General features: G+C 39.5%; 1 protein-coding gene across 6 annotated transcripts in view; it reads right to left on the reverse strand.

Moving 5' to 3' along the window:
- The window catches only part of PMS1 (PMS1 homolog 1, mismatch repair system component), a 44,006-nt gene that overhangs the window by 3,953 nt on the left and 13,935 nt on the right, over positions 1–26,118 (reverse strand). For 4 of the 6 annotated variants that reach the window (XM_050976760.1, XM_050976762.1, XM_050976763.1 and 1 more), the window contains exons 6-12: positions 19,288–19,404; positions 15,453–15,575; positions 14,162–14,305; positions 13,267–13,398; positions 12,055–12,950; positions 7,577–8,032; positions 6,918–7,048 (exon numbers count right to left, since the gene is read on the reverse strand). In XM_050976760.1, coding sequence (XP_050832717.1) covers positions 6,918–7,048; positions 7,577–8,032; positions 12,055–12,950; positions 13,267–13,398; positions 14,162–14,305; positions 15,453–15,575; positions 19,288–19,404 — 1,999 coding nt within the window. The remainder of the gene's footprint in view (positions 1–6,917; positions 7,049–7,576; positions 8,033–12,054; positions 12,951–13,266; positions 13,399–14,161; positions 14,306–15,452; positions 15,576–19,287; positions 19,405–26,118) is intronic. The other 2 variants (XM_030240827.2, XM_030240818.2) reach the window with 1 other exon arrangement.

The raw sequence follows: 26,118 nt of genomic DNA on the forward strand, positions 1-26,118 counted from the left end.
ATGTACTCTGCTAATATTTCTCCATGGGCAAGCCTGTCAGTAAAGGACAGGAGGAAAAGAGAAAGTCTCTTTTTAAAATCTCCTTCAGCTATTTTCTCTTCATTTTTGTCCTATTTTTGATTTAATTACAGATTAGATTTGAGGAACTATTCCAGACCATTTGATTATGCTGCTTTCTCTCTAAAATTATAACTTAGTCTATTTGAAAACCTCTTAATAATTACCCCTCTATTTGCTACCAAAGACAGGACACAATTTTTTAAAGTTTCAGGTATTTAGACCTTCAGTTTAAAAACCTGTATTTCCTTTTAAAATTTTATGACAGTGAGGCTCTGAATTTGCAAAACATTTCCTCCTATACTCTTCAGCTTCACCAATAGCCATTGTTCCATCTGCATATTCTGACAGCCAGATTTGGCTTCACCATTTTCCTCTTTCATCTGAAAGTCAAAGTGGGCTTGAAAGAGTTTAACATAAGAACAAACAATACAAACCCTGGCTAAGGGAGGTTTATCTCTTTAGTATTTCTGTTTGTGTGCCACTCTCCTTTTCTGCTAATATTCTTTAAACTGCAAAGTAGCCCCATTGCATGCTGATTAACAAGTATTTATCTGCAAGCCTCTGCAGGAACTCTGCTATTGGCAACACTTGATGATTCAAGCAGATGTCCAAGTCTCAACGTACTTGTAAATTTTTAACAAAATATATATTAGGATTTTTGAATATTCAAACAGCAGTTCTCAAACAGTTGCCACAGTAGTTTCTCTGAAATACTTTGCAACTTCCAAGGAAAGTGTTTCCATGAACAAATAAACTAGCTTTCAAATGAGTAAAAATGCGGATTTCTCATTGTTACAAATTTCCCCTTTCTCCTTCCAAACAAAGCATTTACAATCATTTTTGGAAAATTCCTTCTTGATGGCCAGGAAAAACTGCTCCCTTCCAGCTGCCCCCTAGATTAGGTGACACTCTTAACACTGTCTATCTCCCAGTCTATGGTCAAAATCAAACTGAAATTGAATTAATTGCAGCATGGTTTTCCACTGGTGGGTTACAAGAGCTGAGGCAGTTCCTATCACCAAGAACAATGGGTTATTTACCTGTTACTGCTCTTTGAGGCCTTATAAGCACATTCTTTGGACATATTCATGTTGACTGCATGAATAAAAGCCTGCCTTGGAGCATGGCCCAAGACCCAGCATTAATACAATACCAGCTAAGGTGTGTTCCTTGGTCTCAGTTCCTCTCCAGCCAAGAATTCCCATCTCTCTCTAGGCCTTTCCCAAAGGCAAACAGACAGATGTGCAGTGAAGGCACATATAATAAACACATCTTAAGAAGAACTGGACAGAAAGTAATCTATCTTACTTCTTGAAGTGTTCCCTGCACGTAGGGGTCACTGTGAGCAAACAAATGCCTGGCAGGTCCCAGAACACTGAGTATTAAGTAATTTGCTTTATTAAGTAAAAGCAAACAGACTGCTCTCCCAAAGGTAGCATCACTTGAAGCCTCATTAAGGCCAGAACATGAGGGGATGGGAGGGCAGTGGAAGACAGACTGGAGCTCAGCGTCACAGCTTTGCAAATTACAACAACTGGCACATTCCACAAAGAAACCATTGATTTTGCTTAACTGACACACTGACAGCAAGAAGTGTTTTCTTGGCTATTTCACAACATGTTTTTCACTGTGAGCTATCCAGAGAAAAATCTAGTAGGAAACTCCTCAGACTGATGAGCAGTTAATATTAAGAGTAACAGGGAGACAATACAAACATCTTAGCCTACCAAAAACATGAAGCAGATGGGAATCTAGGATACTGGGAACAACTCTGGCTGCAGTCATACAGTCTCGGAAGAGAGTAAAGGTAATTACCTTTCTGTCTTCTGTCCTTCTTACCTTCTTCTGTCTAGCCAGAACACATTCAAAAGGCAGACTTATCCTCAAATGAAATAACAGGCAAGCAAGATCTCCAACTCCCACACTCTTGCAAAAATTAACACCCAAAGGTGCATTTGTGAAAATAAAGACGTTTAAGGAGCTTTCCCACCAAAATGGCAGAACAGGCAGAATTTCCTATTAGGAATAGTGTATCTAGTGCCACATGGTGCCATGGAGTTCAGAGCAAGGCCTGTGAGAAAGACTCCTGGTAAATTATGAAAGTAAATAAAGCTCAGAACCACCCCACTAGCTAAAAGGTATTGGCCATTAAAGAACAGAGTTGTATTTTTATAAATTCCAAGCAGTGCAATGAAATAAGATTCAGTTTCTGAGTATTAATCCCAAGATTAACGCAAGATTAATGAATGAGTCATTTTTTATCCTATGAAAGACATTGCCCCTAACATGTCATCCAAGTAAGGAAAAATTAATACTTTCTGGGTGGGTTCTTTTTCAAGTAAGAAACCCTAACAATGAAAAGCTTCATAAAAAGCTTCTCTGTGCCACAAGTTACCAGAAGCTAACATTCTGAACCACAAAGAAGCCTTTTCTAAAAAGATCAGTTGAGATGAAAACCTAATGCAACACAGGATTTACCGGTCACCTCCCAGATTAAGGCAGCTGCTCAGGGTTTTTTAATAAATAAATAAGCAGTCAGTTCTGTAAAACACCCCAACACCACAAGGAAATAAGGAATAAACCTATGGTCCTATCTTTAAATTTGAACCGTTTTAGGGATGCCTAGAGAGGCTACCTGGAACAGAGGCTAGACAGAGTTAAAGGAATAAAGTAGGAATTTATTAAAAGACCTTCAAAGGATACACCTTGGGCAGTACAAGAGCCTGGCTGTGGCTCTACCTGAGATGGACCCCAAGTCACAAGTTTGCACAGTTATTTAAGTTTTGGTCCATTTAAATATTGGGGTTAATTGTCCAATTACAGCTTCAGGTTAAGAAGTCCCATCCTCCCAGATTGCTCTCTTCAATTTGCCATTGTTTACACGTTTTGGGCCTGAAGCTGCAATGGTGTCCTTGGTTCTCAGGCTGGAAAAGGACTGTTTTGTCTGACTGAACTGTGAGGAGAACTTGCTAACACTTTATATGAAGTTCAGAGTTCCACACTAAGGCAGTACAGAATGTGAAAAATATGAAAGGTAAAACTTAAGGCATCAATAGTTATCTAGGAAACTGTTCTAGTGGGGTGCATAGTACAAAAGGCAAGAGGTCCAATGTTCCAAGTTAGCATCTGGGTATTATGAGTAGACTCAATATATGGTAATGAGCAGCAATACTCTGGGTCCTTCTATTTGGTAGAAGAATATCTGTAGAGATTCAAACAAATAATCGACTGACAGACCTCTTAAGAAACCACCATGGGTCAAGGAAAGCCTCTTCTGTGACTAAAACATCTGAATGTCAAATTGGAGCAGCGAAATTTCCTTTGCTCTTGTTTTGGGAGGTATCTTAGAGCTATGATGGCATCACAGACTTATTTGCATGGACCAACAGAAAGGTTTGTTATTTTGCAAAAAGAAATTACTAGAAATACCACTTGCACGCTGAAATTCAAATCTTAAGAAATCAGTCAATCAATCAATCATTTAACAAATCTGCTTGTGACATAAGACAATCTCTCTGGCAGAAAAAGCAAACATTCTACTACAGAAAAAATCCCTCTTCACTCAGGATGAAAAAGGAAGCCATAGTAAGTGTCTATGAAAGAGAAATCAATCAGCAGTTAGAAAGGAATATCTATTATGATCATATCAGGGCTGAAGTCCCAGAGGAAAACACAGACTTCTGAATATGCTGCATCGGACCCTGGCAGAGAGAAAGAGCTGATAGTTCAGTTCAGCTGAGAAACAGCAAATACAAGGGGTTTCCTATCTTTTTGGGATAATTGGATCAAATACAATTTGATCCAATTAACCCAAAAAGATAGGAAAGAATTAGTTACAAAGGTTGTGTGCACAGAGAATGGGATTTTGGTGTGCTCCTATGGATGCTGCTAAGGAGAAACTCTCCAGTTACCATGGGTTAATGGCACATTTCCATTCTAGGACCTCTCCACAGCAAGCATCATCCACCATGCAAAGTAGGAACCTCTGGCCCAAAAAACTGACATTATATCCTGAAGAAACATAACTTTTCTGAAGGAAATTCTAGTTCACAAACATCAGAATGCCTCTCTTTCAGGATGTGTCTGAATTTCAAAAACCCCAAAAAAACAGACAGTGAAAAAAGGTAATGCTTCTAATAAGGATTGTGAAAGATGTTTTATGAAACAAACTGGTTCTTTTCAGAGCCAAGAGACCTCACAGAATACTAAGGTCTAAGTGGGACAAATCACTCCTGATATGCAAGTCCCCTTCTGTAAAGATTATATATGAATCTATGAATTAAATAACCATCAACTTCTTAGTGAAATTCCCAGAGAAGGACACATTAGAATGTTAAAAATTAACACCGGTGTGTCTAAAAATCAACTCATTATAATAAGTATTTGTAGAAGATAGTGTATTTCAGTTTAAGAAAAAAGAGAAACTGATTAAGAAGAAATCCTTGGGTCCGTTGGAAAAAAGCTGGGAAGAAGACAGAAATTCCATTTGTTTGCTGGTATTTCTACCTTCATCTACAGTGGCATGCTCTTTTAATAAAAAAGGCTGTAACTGCTATAATGTCATCAGCAGAAGCTTATAAACATGACTGACAAGACTCATTATCTTTTCAGTCAAGTAGTTAAAATAGAAAAATGGGACAAAGAACTGAATTAGATTCCCATTCTTTACTGGGCTATTCCTATGGTTCATCAACCTCCACAGTGCATACAAAGCACTTTCACTTACTGTAAACCAAAGGAGAACAGTTTCCTTGAGGTTTCATTTACTTTCATTCACATCTTAGAAACACAGGATGGGAAGACTATGTCCCAGTTACTGTGTCAAATCCTTTGTTATAATAGCATTACAATGCTGCTCTAAGCAAGCTGTCTTAAAAACAGTTTGCCACTAGGTTTTGGCCAAGACAGCCAATTTTGTTCACAGCAGCTAGTATGGGCTGTTTTGGATTTGTGCAGGAAACAGTGCTGGTAACACAGGGATGTTTTTGTCACAGCTGAGCAGGGCTTACACAGCAGCAAGGCCCTTTCTGCTCCTCACCCCACCCCACCAGTGAGGAGGCTGGGGGTGCACAAGGAGCTGGGAGGAGACACAGCTGGGGCAGCTGACCCCAGCTGACCAAAGGGACATTCCAGACCATGTGGCACCAAGCTCACAGAGCTCGGGGAAGGAGAAGGAAGTGGAGTGCTGCGATGATGTTTGTCCATTCCATGGGATGGAGCCCAGCTTTTCTGGAGACAGGTGAACACCTGCCTGCCCATGGGAAGCAGTGAATCAATTCCTTTTTCTGTTTCATTTCAGGACACAACTTTTGCTTTACGTGTTAAATGGTCTTTATATCTCAACCCACAAGTTTTCTCACTTTTACCCTTCCAGTTCTCTCCCCCATCCCACTGAGGGGAGAGTGAATGAGTGGCTGTATGGGGTTGAGCTGCCGGCTGTGGTTTAACCATGACACATCTGCAGTGTCAAGACTGGTCAACAACTTTCTGTTGTTGCTTAGAAATAAATTAGAAATTAAACTCTGCATCCAGGATAAAAAATTATTTGTCTTCAAATTTTCACATTCAATTTATTCACGTCTAGTTTACATTAATTAGATTTTGAGCAAACTTAAAATATCAGGAGGTAAAAAAAAAAAAAAAAGTTGGTGAGCAGAAGTGCTAAGCCACAATCCCTCTCTCCCTTATTTGCCTGAAGACATATCATAGACCTCCTCTGCTTTTGATTTGCTTGTCTGAATAAACCATGTAAGAGGAGCCTCTTACAGTACATGCTTTATTTCCCTAATCATTCACTCCATGATTATTAACGAGAATAACATCAACACCTCTTCTACTACGGTGTTGGTATTTATGTAGAGATTTAGTCAGTCAGAAGGAAGTTTCCCTGGTTTTGCTGTGCATGATCCAGTAAGGAAAACAGCTTTGGCTCTGTTCTTCACAAGAGCCAGCCTCTGAGTGAAGGAGTTGGTCTACATCCCTTTTTTGTACCTACCCTTAAAAGATCCCATATGTTACAGTACATCTGTCATCACTGTACATATGTGGGGATCTGTAACACATGAAGCTATAGCATTTCTAACAGCTCTTATGGCCAATCTTTTCCCTGAGCTGTCAGCTAGGTGCTACCCCCAAGGAAGCTTGCTTTTCTTGGAACTCTGCTATAGAATTTGTGATCTGCAGAAACTCCACGGGGTCACCCCTGTGTTTCCAACAGATCCCTAGAAAACATTCTTCAGAAAGATGTAAAGACCTTTGAGTTCTCTTGATAAAGTAAAAAAATCTTCTATGAAATGCATTTTTCTGTGATCAACAGAGAGGTATTGAAAAGCATACTCCTTCAAAATATATTCAGATCAAACTCTTAGAAAAGGTGTGGGGATCCTTTGACCATCTCTTTGCTGGCCCCTCTGGGCTCTGGGTTACCATTTTAATAGAAAAGCATGACATTGACCAGGCTCCAGCTCCTTACTAGACCTCCTCAATGCTCAGCAGTACAGGAGTCAGCTAAAGCACATACTTGCAAAAGGTGCATGGGCTCAGGAATTCCTGTCAGTTTAATCTAAATTATATTAGAAGGCAATTGAGGATATGGGCATTGAGTATTTTGAGAAAAGAAGAAAGAAGTAAGGAAAACATGCATTTCAGGGAATTCTTTAAAATACTAATAAAGTTTCTGTGTGGAAAACTACACTCTTTGCCAAGAAATAAAATCTCAATGTTAAGGAAAGCACAATGCTAGTGCTTTAAAAGACAAGGTGATGCATAATAACATGATCCACATTAACAATAATTTAAATCATTAAATCATAGGAAGCAAGCTCCAGTGCAACTAACAGATTTTAAAAACATCATACCTTCTATCACTTTTATCTGGAATCCATTTGCTACAAGCCTTGGATCTGACAAATAACCTGATCCACGGAAACTCAGGTAATTCCTCTGCATTTTATGAAGAGCAGCCATATACTGAGATCCACCAATAAGACTGGAAAAAAAAATCCCCAAAGTGTTAAAAACCAACATCCCTAATGTGAAAATTACAAGTGTGCAAAAACTACAGAAAAAGGTATCAAGTGATAAGGAGTCATCAAGATTTTATAAAGTATTTTGTTTAAAAAACAAAATGAGAACTATTCACTTATATTAGTGAGGGGATCGAGCTTAGGCATGCAGTAATAAAAATTCTATCAGCCATTTCCTAATTCTCGGAGGAAAATCAGCTAAAGTGAAGTTGTAAAAATGTGGAGCATTTAATTTTCTTCCGGGGGAGGAAATTTGTATTTGCTGCACTACCAATGAAACTGGTCAAAGATCATACTTATTTCAACTAGAATAAGACCAAGTGTGCTCAGTACTTCAAGATCAAAGCATAAAAAACAAAACTGTTTTAATAGATAAGTGAGTGCACAAGTAAGCAGAGCATTAGCAAACAGGGCCTTGCCAGAGTTTACTGTAAATAATTATCAACTGGTGTTTCAAGTAACATACACATTTTTGCTCAATAGTACTATACCTGTCTGTTAACACAATTGGATTGTCCAGTTTCTCTACTGGAAGCTTATGGTTCACCAATAATCTCTTACATAGCAAGGCCTCTTCCAGTCTATATGGATTCAGCAACTTGACATTTTTTTCAGTAGCAAGTATCCAGACATCAGGAAAACTCTGACGACGGATGAGGAAAAGCTCATGTTCATCTGAAACATTTCTCTCCCGTCTCTGAAGGTGACGTCTACAGGAACTCAGAGAAAAAGGCACTGTCACAGTTTTCACAGGCTGTTCCAGCTTCCCCTTCTTTTCAATCTGGTTATGAAATATCTTGTCAAGCTTCTGTTGGTCAGATGCAGAACTCTTCAGCTTGGCTTTGTGTTTTTCTGCCTCCTTTGCTGGTCGGTGCATTGGCTGTGCATTGGCTTTCTTGACCTCTCTGTTGTACCGTTCCTGATCCTTAGTGGCTTTTATTTCATAACTTAAAGGAGAAAACAAACCGGTAGCATCAGCAGATAAAAAGCTCCAGACCCCAACCCCTACCACACTAAAGCAGAAGCAAAGGTAACCATTTCAAGAGCCAAGAACCCCATCCATGGTCCATTCAAGTCCCCACATCAACATGCTGCCCACTGCAATGCAGATGGTCACGGGGCCTCTATTCCATCACATCTTGAACAAAAGCTGGAAATTTTCCTTCATCAAGACAGCCAGCAATTACTCAGCAAGACAGCCTCAATTACTGCAAGGGGGAGGAACTATTACTGTAAGGAATAGAGTGCATCATATAAAGATCTACAGCAAGGGTTTTTTCAACTCAGTCCCTTATTTAATTTGCAATCAAATACAGAGTTTTTGAAGGAGTTTCTTGTCACAGGCAGATCCAGCTCAATTCACAAAGTAGTTTAAGCTTCTAAAGCTCTACAGCCTTGCAGGGGAGACCATGGGGCCAGCAGGACTTTGGAGCTTGAATAATTTTCCAAGCCCCAGGTCTTACTTACTTAAAAGCGTATTTGATTTCAAACAGCCTAAAATTAGCCATATGAAGTGTAAGAATAGAGGATATGTATGATTATCACAGAAATCTGTACGTAATAATCAATCTTACAGAATTTTCAAAAGCAGTCAATAAAAAAACTACTCCTAAATGCTGTCTAAATGGTTAAAACATTACTACATACGAAACCTCTAAAACATGAATGGATTCTTAATGAGTTTATAAATGTCACTGAGATAACTAAACTTTTATAGGTCCCACGTTTATGCTTGTCTACTGCTTATGAATTTTACTTTTCTGAAAACAAGGGTTGCGATTTGCTGAACTCCCTCTTTTTGCCCTTATTTGATATTCTGAATTCTAGAAGGTAATTAAAACCAGTCTAATCTTCAATTAAAACAAAACAAAAAAAAGTAGTTCTATCATTTGTTAGTATTGGAAATAAGTATTTTAGCTGGTCATATTTATTTATTGCTACTTGCTGGAACAGTTTGATTCAATTATGTGTATGCACGCTGGAAAATTAAGGTCAACAAAAGGGTCACCATTTGCAATTAATTATGATGTGCTAGCATTCACATATGGTACCAATATTTAGTTAACTAAAAAAGTCAGCTTAAATAGTTTCTTGCAATAAATCACGTCCTAGAAAATATGGAGCAAACATTAAGATAAAAAACATCTGCTCCTTTTAAAATGAATGGATGAAATCACTTGAACAGATTTTTTTTTAATCCCAAATTCATTTACAGCTTTGACCAAATCAATAAATACTTTGTTTTGAACAGACCTAACTGTAATGCAGAAAAATATTTAAGTGTAGGATAATTGAGCCTTCAGCGATCACTGATAATCCAAAATGAAAGCACTTCCAAACAAAGTCCAACTTGCCTGTCAGTTTAGGCTACCACCAGAAAAATTCTAGTCTTACAAACTTTGATTGTGAGCACCTTCCAAATTCATACACATCAATATCAGCAATTTGCCCAGAACCAAAGGAAAACTGCAGATTTACAAACTATGAGGGAACACCTTTGCCTTTCTGAAAATCCTTCCACAGAGGAACAGATAATCAACAAATGCTACAAGAACAGTGTTTCTCTGCTTTGTGAATTAAAACTGCAAATTCAGGATCTTTTTCTGATGCTGCAAAACCTAAAGACATGAAAATTTGCAAAAGTGGATGTAAGCAGAGAATGGAAGCGTAGAACAAAGTCTAGTTTCAAAGGCAGCTTTGGTTTAAATAGAAAAATGGACCAATGATTTATTCTTTCCCTGTTGCAACGTAAACCCAAACAAAATAATAAGCATACTAAGAAACCCCTTTTAATGTATGTCTCTCAGCCCTTATAAGACAAATAATCTGAATTTGAGTATTTGTTGCAAACTCTGACAGCAAAGACCATGCTACCTGAAAATATTTGTCCCAAGGTACAAATCTACTCATGAAGAATTACTGCAGAGTGCTGACAAGGTGATTTGTTAGTCCCATGACAACGTGTGTAACTTTGAACCTTTCCTACACCTTCAGGGTAACTACTCCTGCCACTGTTATGGCACTTGGAGGGATTTTTCCCACTCCTACCTGAGCCTGATATGCAGGAAACATGAAGGCCAGAAACACATGCAAGCTGTATCAAGCAAGAGCCAAGTGACTGCAAGGAATGAAATCCTTTGCAAAGCAGGGGGATATGTGATGCTGCCAGCATGGACATGCACGGAGCTTTCCTCCTCTATTATAACCTAAAGACCATAACATTTGACATTCCGGTTGTGTAATAAATGCTGGCTTGTTTAGAAAAGGCCATCCTGTGTCACTACGAGACATCTGGTGCTTGTACTACTCCCAAAAGGGATTTTAATTAATTGAGACCCGATGGAGGGGCCACAGAGAGAAACAGAGATGCTGAAACCATGCACAGCCATTGCACAAGGCAGGACTTTATCACAGAAGGATGAAGGACTGGAGCCCAGGAAATGTGGGGCTGTGCCAGCAAGGATGCGTGAAGCAGAGCCGTGGCACTTGGCTGCCCTGATGTATTAACATTTGTTGTTACCTCTAGGTGGCCCAATTTATCCAGAGTACCTGGAGGCAAGACTCATGTTCTCTGCCTCAAGTCCTTCTGGACTGCTACTCTGCAGGAAAAGTTGTCTGTGTATATCCTCTTATTTGCTATTCTCTGAGGCAATTTTAAGATCATAAATGTGGAAAGGTAACCCAAAGCTGGTACCTATAGATACAACTAGTGGTGAATTCTTCATTTCCCTCAACAGCCATGGGACTCAATTCTACATATAAGGAAAATATATATACACTGTGTGTAATATATTGCATTGAATTCCACATATAAGGAAAACATGATTGCTAGAGAGGTCTCCTTCCTGAACTAATGCAAAGTTAATCTGTAGGCACACTCTTTAACATAACAGTTGTACCAGGAAAGCAACCATGAAATCTCAAAAGCTAAAGCAGAGCAAATTAAAATTTTCTGAAACAGCTGGCAGAACCTTTTGTTTCATTTCATTAAAAGCATGAATATAATTTGAGTAGATTTCTACTATTACATTAATATTTCTGCTTATGCAGAGATGGACAAAACACTTTCTCATACGTACGGGTGTGTGACCATGGCATGTTGCTTGCATAGAAAACTTTAAATTAGGTAACCCAGAAGCTAGGTGAAAAGGTTTCAATTAACTCTGGTACAGCTAACATTCAGAACAATGCAGATGTCTCATTAAAATATTTCTTTTTCTTGCAGATGGATTTCAAAACTCAGCAACAATTAATTTTAGAAAAATATGGAATTTAGCTATTCAGATTGTAATCCAGGAAGAGACTTGGTCTTGTTTGAAACTGATTAAAATTTAGACATATTAATTTTTAGCAATTAAAATTGTTTTGAACCAGCAACAGATTAGCTGGTTCTGGGAAAAAGTAATTCCTTGTGTCCTTTGACTGGGTTTTGCAAATACAATTCTGAGACAGCCTTGGTTGGGATACAAATAAAATTTAGAGGAATGGAATTTACCCAATGTTTGAGTACCAAAGTTCCTAAAAAAGAATTCTCAATTTATAGTAATAAAAGTTGAAAAATCTCTGGAGAACTCAACAGTGCCTCATCCATCACCATGCTGGTTTTCAAGGACACTGCATTGGGAGTGATACTGTAAAGGCTGCCCCTAGAAGTTTGTAGGATTCAAACAGTTTCTTGCCTGTTATCTTAAATAACTGTTCAGCAGAACTGTCTCTAACTACTGCTGTCCTTAATCCAACTGCTGCACAGCACAGTGGCAAAAGGAGTAATTCCAATCTGCAGTGCACAACTGCACACAGCAAAACACAACAACTCTGATGTGAAACAATACTGATTCTGATCTTGAGAAGTCAAAATTCATTATCTATTTTGTCATAAATAACTGGAACGTTACAATTTTTTAAATTAATTACAAGTGACTCTTTGGTAGCTTCCAGATTCAGAAGCCAAGACACAGCCTGAACTTACTTCTGTTTTGACTCTTCATTCAAATTCTTCCACTGCTCTTCAATTGTCAGCAGGATGTCATTCATGCTGGTCTTTGGATTATCATCTATCAATTTTGGACGACACTCATGTGTGAAAAATTCAAATGCAGACTTTGGTTTCTTAATTATTTTGCTATTAATTAAGTCATAAGCTGTCACACGTCCAAATTTTTCACTTATCACATTTTTTTTCTTTATGCTTTGATTTGAGCTTTGTGGTTCACTGCTTTTTTCACCAGTGTATTCATTTTGCTTATTAGTTGTCCCTCCAGCTTCAGGAATCAAGATCTTAACAGGTTCCAGCTTGTCTCCCAGACTGTCTTTAAATGCATTTCCCATACTCCAACTATCAGCAGAGATTTCAGGTAGGTCCTTAGGGACTAAGGCTTCCTCATTTTTATCTATTTTGTCAATATTATCAGAACTCAAAACATGCTCATTGGCTTTTTTAGACTCGGGGTCCACAGGAACACTATTACTTTGAATATCAGCCATATTCTGTCCATTCTGTTCCTCCTCACACAATAAATTTAAGCAACTGTCTGAAAAGGCATCACTCTTAGAAGCCTCTCTTTTGTCCAGGCAACTGTGTACATTATCACCACTAAATGTCTGATGATTTAAGCAGATCTCTGCGTTTTTTCCTGCTTGACAGCTCTGCACATCACTGCTGAGTGAAAGGAATGAAGTATGAGCATGTAGCTCATCATTTCCAGATGGTCCCTTTTCACTAACAGCCACATCTGTTTGGTCTGTTCTATGAACAAACATGTCTTCTGAGGTAACATCTGTTTTATTGCTTTCACCAGGGACTGCAGCAGGTAGTGGCCCATACAGCGATTTCAACACATTTTCAACTGCAAGTAAGACAGATTCCTGGGGGGAAAAAAAAAAAGAAGAAAACACACACACAAAAGTGCACCTGAAAATGTAACTGTCAGATACCAAGAATATGGAACAATATGCAAAGTGCTCTTATTTGGAATAATCTTTAGACACATCTGGGCAGATCATTGCATTTCAGTTGTTCACACATCCCAAAAGATTCTGAACTGGACACTTTCAATTTCAAATATTTTGTTATAGGCATCCTGCTTCACTAGTCTACTCTGATATCACAGAGCAAATGAAATGCTTTTTTTATAATAGGGTTTTGACTTCTTAAACCAGTATCATGTAAAGTTATTCCTACCTTATTTGTAGTTAGAAGTTTACAGCCAAAACAAGTGCACCAGCAACATCCAATTTCATGTGGATGTGCTTTCATGGTCCATGTTTCCAATTCAACTTTGCACCAAGTGATGGAAATGAGCAAGATAAAAAACTCAAACGCATAAAAACCAGAAATAAATTAAAAAAAAAAAAAAAGAAGAAAAAGAAAAAGAGAGAAAAGAAACCCCAACCCTTTTTCTAATGCCAAAGGAAAACTAGATCAAATGTAAAAATGCTGTATTAATTTTCATACAAGTGACCCTTAACAGGCAGGACATTTACAAGAATAACACAGACAAATACAAAAGGTTTTTATGAATAACGGGATTAACATACTGGTGTGACTACCTGTATTCACTTTGAATAAGCACATTAATAACCACCAATGCAACCTTTCTAATTTTTGTGGCACTTAATTGATCAATCAGTAATATATCACACATAATGACAAAATAGTGCTTTGATGAGAAATAAACTCCCCTCCTGCCCACCCTCACCTTAATGGTGGTGTTTAAACAGTGATTACTTGGTTTAAATATGTAGTTAACCATCTAATTTATACAGCGCCACATAACATAATTCCACTTAGCTTCTCTCCCTGTAAAGCCATCTGAAACCAAAGTGGTACATGCATATATCTGACAGCATGAAAACCTTTTAAATGAACTAGGAAACTAATTTTGAAGAATCCCCCAGTTAGCCTGTTCAGTACTTTTTGATCAAAACAGTGCTCTGAAAACGGCAAGCTGTCATGTAACTAAAAAAACCCCAAAACCCAGTGACAGTGTTTATGTTTGAACATTCCAGTAGTCCCAAGGCCCTTATCATGCTTATATAAGGACTGACAACTCAGAAACAGAACAAACCTTAATTACCTTATAATGCAGCAAAACTTGTGTTTTATCAGGTGTTATATTCACATCCACAGCAGAGGCAGGTACAGAAATGCTCAAAAAGAAAACAGGATATAAACGAGTACAGTCCTTTTGTGTCACCTGACTGTAGTATTGTCGAATTAACTAGATTGATGTAATAAAGAGATGTTAGTAAAGGCAATAAAATAGACACAAATGCACAGAAACAAAATCTGACATTATAAAAGCATAACTGGTTTGCTGGTTTTGTCCATTTTTCAAGTTAAAGAAATGCTTAAAAGGCCCTCATATTTATGTATGCCAAAATAATCACCAAAAGGGCAGTTCCTGGTAGTTCCCATGCCTTCATAGCATGGAGATAAACGTGATATATAGCCTATTTTCCATGCAGGGCACTTTTTTTTTACTTTGTGTGCTGAATTCCACCTTGAATCCAGGCTTCCCTCCTCTTGTAAGGAACCATCTCTGTCATGGGATTCAGACTAAGCTTTGAACTCCCAGAAGAGCCAGGCACATCAAATAATGCATGGAGATGGATTACCCTTATGCAGCATTTACATACCAACATAAGTTCAGGGTTTACATACACAAAGCTTTTCCTGCCAATTGAAAACTGTCATTGTGTCCACTTTAAAACCTGCAGTAACACTTTGGCATGAGCATGATTTTCTTCCCTGGCGATGACAAGGATTAGGACAGCAAGGCTGCTCCAAGTGAAGTGCTGCAAGGTTCAGTAGTGAGAGAAAGAGTATCAAATTCTGCCTACACGATGCCTAGCTGTAGCCAATGCTGCTGCACTATCACTTTCATTTCTACCCAATGCATACACAAATTTAAAGGGAAAGCATGGGTGTTTGCTTGATAAGCCCACAGCTGGAAGCGGACAAAATCAAAACTATTTCACAGAAGAATTCTCTTACAAGAAACTACATAAAGTTCCCTTATGGGAAATTGCACAAGTGATTTCTACAGGCTAATGCAAAGAATCAACTATCCTGGTAGATATCCTGGTAGATCAACTATCCTAGCATAGAGGATCTGAAATTAACTTTGTTAAACAGCCAAAAACACAACCTCCAGCTCTGTGGTCTGGCTGCAGCAAATGGAATAGAACCGAGGCACCAGCAGTATCAGACTTGTGGAAGGGCACTCTATTGTAAATGCTAGTATTTTCACCTGTATTACTCTAAACTGTTGCATGGGGGGGGAAAAAGTTGTAGATTGCTTAGGTGTCTCTGTCCTCAAAGAAATCACATTTCTATTCCTTGAATTAAAAGCTAGAGGATGTTACCTTCAGTATTTCTTTCTGAAGAACTGGACGATTATTTATAAAAATGAAACTCCTTTCTGAACTTGAAAGGCTTGTTAAAGAAGTGTCTGACTCAGCTTTTGGGAGAAATCCCGAAAGATTTATCTGCAATGATAAAACAGATACAGTGCAAAAGTCTTTTAAAGAACTCAAAATGTTTTTTTATAAAGGTGAGATAGTGAAACCAAATTGTACGGGAGTCCAAGTCATTCAAATGCATGCACTGTTTCTCAACAGCTGCAATATACAAAGATAAAGGCAGTTAGAGGGGGAAAAAAATAGGCTGAGAAAGATGGGTTTGCATCTATTTCCCCTGGTCAATTTATTGACATATTTCCCATTTGGACTGCCATTTGCAGCAGGATGCTGCCTGGAGCTGAGGCTGTGGAGAGCCAGGCCAGCAGCTCTTGGCTTGCTGACTGTGGGGTTGCCCTGTCCAAGCCAAAAGCACAGAGTGCTGCCCAACCTGGCCAGGGCAGCAGTGAACCACCCCTAAAGGGAAAGCCCAAAACACACAATCCCTCCTTCTCTATGTACAGGGCACCTTAAATAGCCTGTCACAGGGCATTTATTCAGGGCACCTAAATTTACCTACGCCACCTGTATCCAAATCATCTGACTCTCAAGAGTGCTGAGCACCCACGATTCACAGGCTGCAGCAGAACCTGTGAGCACAGCACTGCCAGGGAGCCTTGGAAACAACACATGATTTGTGTACCTAACATGAACTCCAAGTTTTAAGATTTTTCTGTTCAGATTCTTTAACAGGTTTTTCAGGTCAAAATAAGGCAAATGACTCGTGCTGCTTGTCCCATCTCTTCCCCCTCTCCCTCACTAAGAAACTTTGAAACTGTTGGATGGATTTCAAATCAATCTGATAAAGAAGCAGAAATCCCAAAGATGTATTTCTACAATTCCTGTGATAACTGACAGCTGTTTGGAGAGAACAGCCTCAAGATAATGACCGTACTAAAGAAAAGGCAATTGTAACTTTTCAAAAGCCAGGAACAGCAGCATGCAAGAACTGACATCCTGGGCAGGCCACATCCTGCCCCACACATTGCCCTCCTCCACCTGCCCAAACTAAGAGGTGAAAGAACATTGGGGCAGCATGAGGATTTTGGAGACATGAGAAAGTCTGGAGAATGTTCTGGTAGCAGGGTGGATCACTGAACACAGAAATGAGTCCTCATAAGCTCTGCTTTTGGCAGAACCCCTTGTATTTGCTTAAATCCAAATTATCATGCATTTGAAATGGAATTTAAGATCCATGGGACTTGGCCTATCCTTCCCATTCATCTACGTCACACAGCTATCTGCTCATGTGCTCCCTTATTCCCTCCTGACCTTGCACCAAGCATTCTGTGCTAAAGCTGGCGTGTTCTGGTCAGCAACGTCGCAAAGAACCAAACACCACTGGTCAAATTAAAGAGGTGTCAAGTATCTGTTGGATGATTATCAGAAAACAACATGCAGCACTTTGAGATTTTATTCTGCAGCTTTAGCACATCCTCCCTCAGTGTTCCTCCTCTGCACTTCTTCTTCTAATTCACAAATATTTGTACAAGTCTTTCACTTCCAACAATATTTTTATATGCAGAAAACATTAAAGCAAAACTGAAAGTCTCTAAATAACTCATTTAACAAGTTGCCAGATTTAGAAATGGCTGACTGCTGTTACTATTTACAGCCATGTAGAATATCAGCATGCTCATTAAAAGTTATCTACAATTTATAATACTAGTCTTAGTAGAATTTTCATATATGAAAGTATATGAAGTATGAAGACAAAAAATTACAAAATTACAAAAATTACAAAATTACAGAGACTGGAAAATATTAATGAAACTTTGATCTCACACTAGATCAACTGTGTTCAAAATTATTACTTTAATAAAAAAACCACAATTTTTATATGCATTAAAAAATATCTGTGACAGGTGGACAGCAGAATGCCTTTCTTTTATACTTATCTTTCTCCCAATGGCACATGTAGCTGCTAAACTTTACCTTCATAGGAAAAGAAGACACTAGGGAAATTTCCTGTGTGAAAGCTTTCAGCCCAAATAAATCTATCCATTTACAAGACTGGTGATCTGAAAAGTTTAAAAAGTTGTGCCAGTTCTTTATTTTCTTGGTTTTATTTTTGTTTTACAAATAGCTCCTGAGTTTGCATGCTTCAAAGCTAATTTGAAATGTGTTCCTGTTTCATTCAGTGCCCATAATGGAGATGTTTTCAAGAAGGCCAGTCTTTAAAACCCCTGGAACACTTGTTGAAGAAGTTTAAACTCTGCAGTAAGGAACAACAAGGTTAGTTTTGTCTTCAGAATAGACTTTGCAGCAAAGGAGCATGAAGCTACACAATGAACAAATGGGAGTTAATAGAATTAAAGAGCTGCCCTCTGGTCTGTGTAGCCAATGAGAGACAGACTGAATGGGAAGGAAAAAAAGCAGGGTATGCCTTGCCCTTAAATACCTGCTCCAATACCTGCAGACAAGGGAGGAAAAAATGATTACACAGGCAACTTAACTCTGTCACTCCGTAGTGTTTGGCTGCCTAGTTTAGAAATGTCCACAGTTTCTGACTGTCAACATTATGCATGGATCACTTATACACCTATAAATGATGCACATGGTATTTTACACACTATTTAGAGACAGAGAGAGAGATGGAATGTTCCCCAACTTCTATTCAAGGAATATGGATGCCTCACGATATAGCAGAGAAGTAATGTGAGAACCTAAGTGCCTCCTCCAAGCTAGTCCCTTCTAAATACCCCCCTATCTTGCCTTTGGAGCCCCCTGCACGTGTCCTGGGGGCACATCCAAGCTACATTCAGGTAAGAATAGCTCTGGACGTTCAGTTCAGACATAAACAACTAAAACTTTGTGAAGTACAAGAAGTGACTTTGCTTTGTTCCCCCTCATTCTACAGCATGTATAAAAGCACTCTGGCAAACTCAAGATTTAAGTCTGAATAATGCTATTAAGCTGCACGTATAAACAGTGAGACCTTAAAGTCTGAATAATATTATTGAGCACCATGCTGAATGCAGCACTGGTAAGCTGTGTCTAGGAGCCATTGTGACTTTACAGAGATTCAACTTATCCTGTCAAGGTTTATTACCACGTGATACAGGAAAATGGAGTTTACAAGGTTCCAAGTTAGCAAGATTCCCCTTTAATAAAAAATTTCTCCAACAAAAATTGAAGCAGAGGAAAAAATTTTTGAAAACATTAAACAAAGGAGGGTATGATGGGTAATTCCCTCATTTTCAGAAGGGGAAAAAGAAGCCAAGAACACAGAATTTTTTGAAAACTAGGAAGTGTTTAGTTGAAAAACGTGTTTGGTGGAAGTTCTGCATAACTTGCCCTTCTAAGTATGTGTTTCTTTCACTGCTCAGGTGGCCCCACTGAAATTGAGGGAATACTCTTTAGAGTACAAGGCTAAGAGGCCACAAAGATGAGAACCATCTAAATGCTCAGATATTAACGAGAGCACAACCTGCCTGTGAGCCAGGAATCCCAACTGAGACAGCTCTGAGCAATCAGCAATTCTGCATTTGTCATCACAACTGTTTTTACTGCCATTTGATCAGTGCCACATGAGTCCTGATGAAGTGATTCTTGGAGTGGATTTTCAATCACCAAACCAATTAATTTTATGGAGAGGACAGTAATAGAATGAAATGCATTAATCAGATGTCAATCTGGAGACACACCTTCTTTTTCAAAGTCTTCTTCTTTTTGAGTATTTCTTTAGTTCTCTTCATTGATAGAGCTGAAGTGAATTTGGGAGAAGGAAGTTAAAACTCACCTCAGGATATTCGCAGCAGTGTTGAAAAGGTACCATACTGCTCATAACGGCTGTTCCCAGAACTGACATACAGGCCATTTTGTGATCTGATACCCTGGTCTTCTGCCAAATAACTGCCTGAAACAAATGGCACAGAGTCAAATTTTTGACATTATATTTGTTGAACTCATGTCATGTCTATGAACATGCATCTGCAACTGCACACACACTGTATATGTAACATTCTGTACCTTGACCCTCTGAAAATCACAACTTTCAGTGTTAACAGACTCGATACGGTACCTTTTGACATGTCTTCTCATATTCTCTTACTCATTTAGACACACAGCAATTGGAAAACTAAGCAAAGCTTGTATTCATCCATGTTTTGTGGCTATTCTGGACTTCTGTACCTGAGGGCAACTGCTAAAACCAAGTCAATACAAATACTACTTCTCCTCGTAGATACAGAGCAGTGGGATTTGTGCTTTTCCTGAGCATTAAAGTAATCTCTCACAGGCTGGTCAATATTTGAAGGTGGGCACTGCAATGCTTAAGTAACTTATTCCAAAGAGCTTGTTTCAGCAGAAATCAGGCTATTAGCTGTCCATCCATAGCTCTCACCTGGATACTCTAGGTGTATGATAAGCCTGCCATTTAGAAAGAAAAGCAGTTTCTAAGGCACTATATATTAGGAAAGCAGTTATTTGTCTAATGAAAACTTTGACAAGTTAGAAGGATGAAGGACCATCTGCTGTATTAGCTACATGTCTTGAAATATAATTACAAAGACTTAATAAATAGAGTAAGGCAATATGAACTGCAACTTCAACAGAAGTCACTTGTGAAGTCTACTTATGCAGACAGAAGGTATTACTTACTTTGGGAAGTGAAATTTTGTCTATCACTAATGAGAAGTCCTATGCCAAATAGTCACAAACTTAATTCTGAATCTGCTTTCTTTGCTGTGTATCAACAACAAAAATGCTATCCTTGGTTGGTTTTCTGCTTCTAGGCAACGGAGATTACTACACTCAGGTCCACTTCATTTTGCCACTGCTGGTTGCCTGAGTGTATTCAATGTTTTCCTTTAAATACCAAAAGGAAAAATAATGCAGGATGTTGCATTTTAAATGGGATGTTACAGTGCTGTTGAAATTTATACTTTCAGTAGGTACTAGGTGTCCAATAAATTCAAAATGAGCTTACAGCATTCAAGTACATGCTGTTAAGTGAAAGGATGGTGAGAGAGCAAAAAATACATGAGCACCCATCTCAAGAAATGCTATACATAGCCTTAAAATTCCACCTGTCCAATGGAATATTTGCTGGCCTTCAGGGGTGAATTCCACAGAAGAACACAGTTCTCCTGGAACATGATATTCCCTTCCTACAGGACAGGTGGAATTGTAAAGCTTTGAGACTGCTGACCCTAAACTATTTCCCAAATCTTTAATTTCCCAGTTCCCCTACCTTCTACAGCATTTGTGAAGTGGGGATTTTTAGTCCTGCCTGAATGTAATTCATCTCCTACAGAGCAGCCTGAGAGCTCTTTGCACATGCTGGATCACAGCTTGGTTACTCTACAGTGAGGTGAACCCCTCAAACATAAAACACAATTTACATCGGGGGGCAGGGAACAGAAAAAGGGGAGAAGGAGGAACGAGTAAGGAGAGCCACGGGTCGGGTGCCCACAGCTCTGGCAGGGAGTCCCCCCGTGCTCCAGAGCAGGCAGAGGTGAAGGACAGCCCAGGGCTGCCTCAGCCTCTCTCCTCTACACCTGCTCTGAGCCTCCTCAAAGACATTCTGGAGTGATGAAAGAATCTGTCCTCTTCTTTATAGCTCCTCTTATAAAACATATCCTGTACTGCTTCTATTTTAAAATTGATTACTTAAAATGGAAACAGAAAGTGCCAAGTGATTTTTTCTTTACTGGATGTATTTTAAATTAAATGCATGTGACCAAACTGAGAAAGGCACTTGTTACATGACTAATATAAACATCATGCTGTTTATTTTCGGGTATCCTAGTGTGATGCTGCAGGTACAGATATAAAACTTAGCTGCTGATTAATGCAAGGCTATTACACAGCTTGACCTGCTAGAATGGCTGATATTCAGAACTTTGAAAAGATCACTTGAGTAAGGTGGTTTTAAGAAAGCTGTGGAAAATGAGAATTTATTAAATGCAAACTTGCTAAAAGCAGATACTGTAATAGGTTCAGATTAATTTTTTAAATAGTCACATACTCACCACATACTCAGTACTACAGACAGAATTTTAGGAAATAGTTACCACTGTAGGTTAAATTAAAGCCACAAACTAAAGAAGCCATGCAACTCCTAAATTTCTGTAAAGACAGAATAGAGTGTTACTCATTTCTAGCCTTGACTGCACATTATGAAGCAACAACATAGGAAGAGCTGGTAATTTACAGAAAATTATTTTTCTATATTCCCCAGATGTATCAACAGGCATTAAAAAAATCAGAGAAACAATGCCTGTTCCATTTCATTTATTTTGGAAAGTGTTGCCATGAGGTTCCTGCACTACCCTATTTTTTTAACCTTGCTTATACCCTTTAGTTTAGCTAAAAATACACCCCTCTCACACACCCCCCATATTTTTTTCTAGGTCATATAAAGCGGGTGTCTGGATGAGCCAAGGAAGAATCTGACTCTAGTCAGTATGATGACGCTGCAGAAACAGCCTACTCAAAGATATATTATTACATATGGCCCATCTTAGATTCTGCAAGAGCCAGCCAAATATATTCCACCTCTCTGTTTCATTGAAGGGGATTGCACGATCCAGATCTTACAAAATGTCCTAACACATATAAAATCTATTGCACATATGCAGAAGATAATGATGTGTGTGTCTTTGTTTACCTCTTCCTCCACCCCATGCAGCCCTAGGACACAGGCACAGTTTTTTGGAGGATGACAATGTACATTTCAACCTAAATGACTGTATGACTCCATGCACACACAGACTAGGCATCTGTTATTTCAGGATGATCATATATAGTGCAGGAGGATTCCTTGAAACATGTGTGAAGTACAGAGAAAGAGTGTGCAACCTCTTCCCACTGGGTCCCTGCTATACAGGACTAGAGAGAATTAAGAGTTGCTCAGTATTTGTTTCTTCAAAGACCTCAAGGAAAAACAGAGATCAAAAACCAGTTGCTCTGCATCCCTAACCATCCTTTATATTTTAGAATTTCTATCTGCAGCTACAGTGATTTGCAATCCCAGATAAAAGGAAAATCTTAATTAGAGCTGGGACCAGATGCTTTTTCCAACTGTGGCTACTTCAGCACAATTATGATGCTGAGAGTCAAACTGACTCATTCCATTTACCTTATTACTACATAATGGCAGTGGACTTAACGTAGACTTTTAGCACCCAAACCCCACCTATTTTCTTTATTTATTTCATTACCGCCATATTGTTCACTCTGTAATAAGGTTTGTGAGTGCAAAAGTCCAGTTGAGCAAGCAGTTGTACATGAGCTGTAAGCTGGTAACGTAGCTCGAGTTAGCTCTTTAAAAGAGAACTGCATTTCACAGTCTCCCTAGCTTTGTGCTACATGCTTCAAAAATCTTGTCACCCTGGCATCTGAGATCTCACTGCAGATAACTCTTTAGGCCACTATGTTCCTCAGCTCCTTGACCTAAAACCTAATAGCCTATTAGGTTTCAATTGGAAGCATTTCTGCCTACCTGTTGAGAGTACACAAACAGGAACAAAATGAGGCACCAATATCCCAAGACTGAAACTGAGCCCAAGAGAAACAAAACCACATCCTCCAATACTATGTGTATAACCTCTTCATCTGAATGATGCACAGACACCCAGCTCCAAGGGCTGGCACATTCTCTGCAGTGGAAGAAAACCCATCTGCTAAGATAAAACTGATCAATGTGAAGACCTTATCACATTCTTTAGAATGCCAGCCTTGAGAAGCGCTGCTGTTTTTCAGCCCCACGCCTTAACTGGCATCCTGTTTTAAAACCAGTGGTAAGTTACCTTACTAAAAGGGAACTCTTACATAGACTGCCCTTGAACAAGAAATCACAAAAAAAATCAATTTAGCTTATAAAAAAATTAAGCAATTAATCAGTTATTTTCCTAGATATTTTACACCCACCCCAAAGGAATCAGTTGTGCCCTCCATTTGTATGTGATGCTGGGACAATTACCAGTGGAGATACCAGTATCTCCACTGAGTTTTGCCAGAAACTCAAGGCACCATTTTTCCCCTCATCAGATGCAGCTACATACCTGTCTATCCAATGGCATCACATATTAGAGCTATCAAGGGGATCTGTTGAAAGACAGTCATATTCCACGGCACTGTTCATTCTACAAATGCCAGTATATTCCTTACTCAGATTTCCCTTTCATGGCATGAGAGCACCTCCCAACAAAAAGACTGTCTTGAGCATGACACATTGGAGAAATGCTTGGATTTGGGAGTTAGGAGAGGAGCTAATGCATATTACAAGGAGCCAAGGATCTTCATCTGGTAACAACTGTCTTCAAAGCCTTTCAAGAATTCCAAAGACTATTGAGAGTCATGTGCTTTTTGAATGCTTTAATCACGCATGTTCAGCCACGGCTGTTCGGAGAACCTGATCTCCTCTTATGACCAGGTGACCCACCTAGTGGATGAGGGGAAGGCTGTGGATGTAACCTTAACTTCAGCAGAGTTCTAGGCATGGTCTCCCAGAGCATTCTCCTGGACAAACCATGGCTTGGACAGGTGCACTCTTTTTGGATGCACTCTGGAAGGCCAAGTCCAGAGAGCGATAGTGAAAGAATGAAATGCAGTTGGCAACTGGTCACTACTGGTGTTCTCCAGGGCTCAGAATCAGGGCTTAGGCCTGTTTAACATCTTTTTCAGTTATCTGGAGAAGGGGACTGAGCCAGTACCCTCAGCCAATTTGCAAGCAACATCTGGTTGGGTTGGAGTGTTGATCTGCTGGAGAGCAGGAAGGCTCTGCAGAAGGATCTGACCAGGCTGAATTGATGGGCCAAGGCCAATGGTGTGAACTTCAACAAGATGAAGTGCCAGGTCCTGAACTTGGATGACAACCCCCTGCAGCACTACAGGCTGGGGGAAGAGTGGGTATTAAGGTGCCCACTGGAAAAGGACCTGGGGGCACTGGTTGACTGCAGTTGAACATGAGCCAGCATGTGGCCAAGAAGACCAATGGCATCCTGCTCTCTAGCAGGGATAGTGCAGCCAGCAGGACCAGGGCAGTGATTGCCTTTCTGTACTCACCACTGGTGAGGCCTCACCCCATGTCCTGTGCACAGTCTTGGGCCCCTCACTACAAAAAAGATATGGAGGTGCTGGAGTGCGTCCAGAGAAGGGCAATGAAGCTAGAACACAAGTGTGATGAGGAGAGCCTGAGGGAGACGGGGGTGTTTAGCCTGAGAAAAGGAGGCTCAGAGGAGGTCTTATTGCTCACTGCCTCACAGGAGGTCATAGCCAGGTAGGGGTCAGGCTCTTCTCCCATGCAAGCAGCAATAGGAAAAGGGGAAATGGCCTCAAGGTGCACCAGGGAGGTCCAGATTAGGTATTAGGAAAAATTTCTTCACTGCAAGAGTGGTGAGGTATTGGAACAGGCTCCCCTGGAAGTGGTGGAGTCCCCATCCCTGGGAGTGTTCAAACACTGAGCAGACGTAGCACTTCACAATGAGGTTTAGTGGGCACGGTGGTATTTGGTCAAAGGTTGGACCTGATGCTCTTGGAGGTCTTTTCCAACCTTAACGATTCTCAGACTCAGTGAAAAGGTTCTTTCCCCCAGAGGGTGGCTGGGCACTGAAACAGACTCCCCATGCCTGTGGTCACAGCACCCAGCATGACGGAGTTCCAGAAGTATCTGTACAACACTCTCACACACATGGTGGGATTCTTGGGGCATCCTGTGCAGGGCCAGCAGTTGAACTCAATGATCCTGTGAGTTCCTTCCAACTCAAGATATTCTAAGATTCTATTAAATTCCACTTCCTTAGCAGGAGGAAAAAAAAATAAATAAAGCCTCCTAAACAATCAAACTACTGTCAAAACCCAGTTTTCAATCTAAAACTGTGATTCAGAAAACATACATCACAGTGAATTCTATTTAAATAAAGGGAGGTTTTAAAGCCTTTTGTAAAGCAGCAGTCAACAAAAAGAACATATATACCAGTGACAAAGTACATTGCTAAAGAAGAGGGAAAATTCCCATGAAGCTTCGGAAACATCCTTTTTTTCCACGGACCTTTTTAAGCCAACAGTGTGGGTGCAAAAGCCTTGCAAAGGCACATCTCAGATTCTGCAACACACTGCATATGTGAAACAGTAATTGTTTTGAGATTTTTGACATATACTGTGCTGTCATTTGTAAAAAGTGATGGATGAGAAACTGGAAACCTCAAGGAATTAGTAATAGGATATAAAGCATTTCACCTCTGGGTCACCAGTTCAAATTCAACCAGGTTGGTAGTGAGCAAAAGTAGTTACCATCTGGCAGCTGTTCTCTGGCTGATGTAAATTGAGTTGAGGGTCTCAGCACATTTCCTAGTGGACAGGTGTCCTCAGCACAAAAAAACACCATAATTAACTCTCTGTTTGGCTTTCTCAGCAAAGCACTGAACAACGAATAGAAGCAAAGACTGAGCTGTATTCCAGGTTAGAATGGAAGCATGTTGGCTGCAGAGCACTGCAGATTCTTAATCATAATTTCTCTTTATCTTTTAAGACACACAGATTAGGGAGGGATTTCATTAATCATCGTTACATTAAACAGAGTAACCTTTCCAATTCAAGACAGAGTTTATGTGCAGCTATTTCTGTT

The sequence above is a fragment of the Serinus canaria genome, chromosome 7 (genome assembly GCF_022539315.1).
Source record: "Serinus canaria isolate serCan28SL12 chromosome 7, serCan2020, whole genome shotgun sequence".
Classification (NCBI taxonomy): Eukaryota; Metazoa; Chordata; class Aves; order Passeriformes; family Fringillidae; genus Serinus; species Serinus canaria.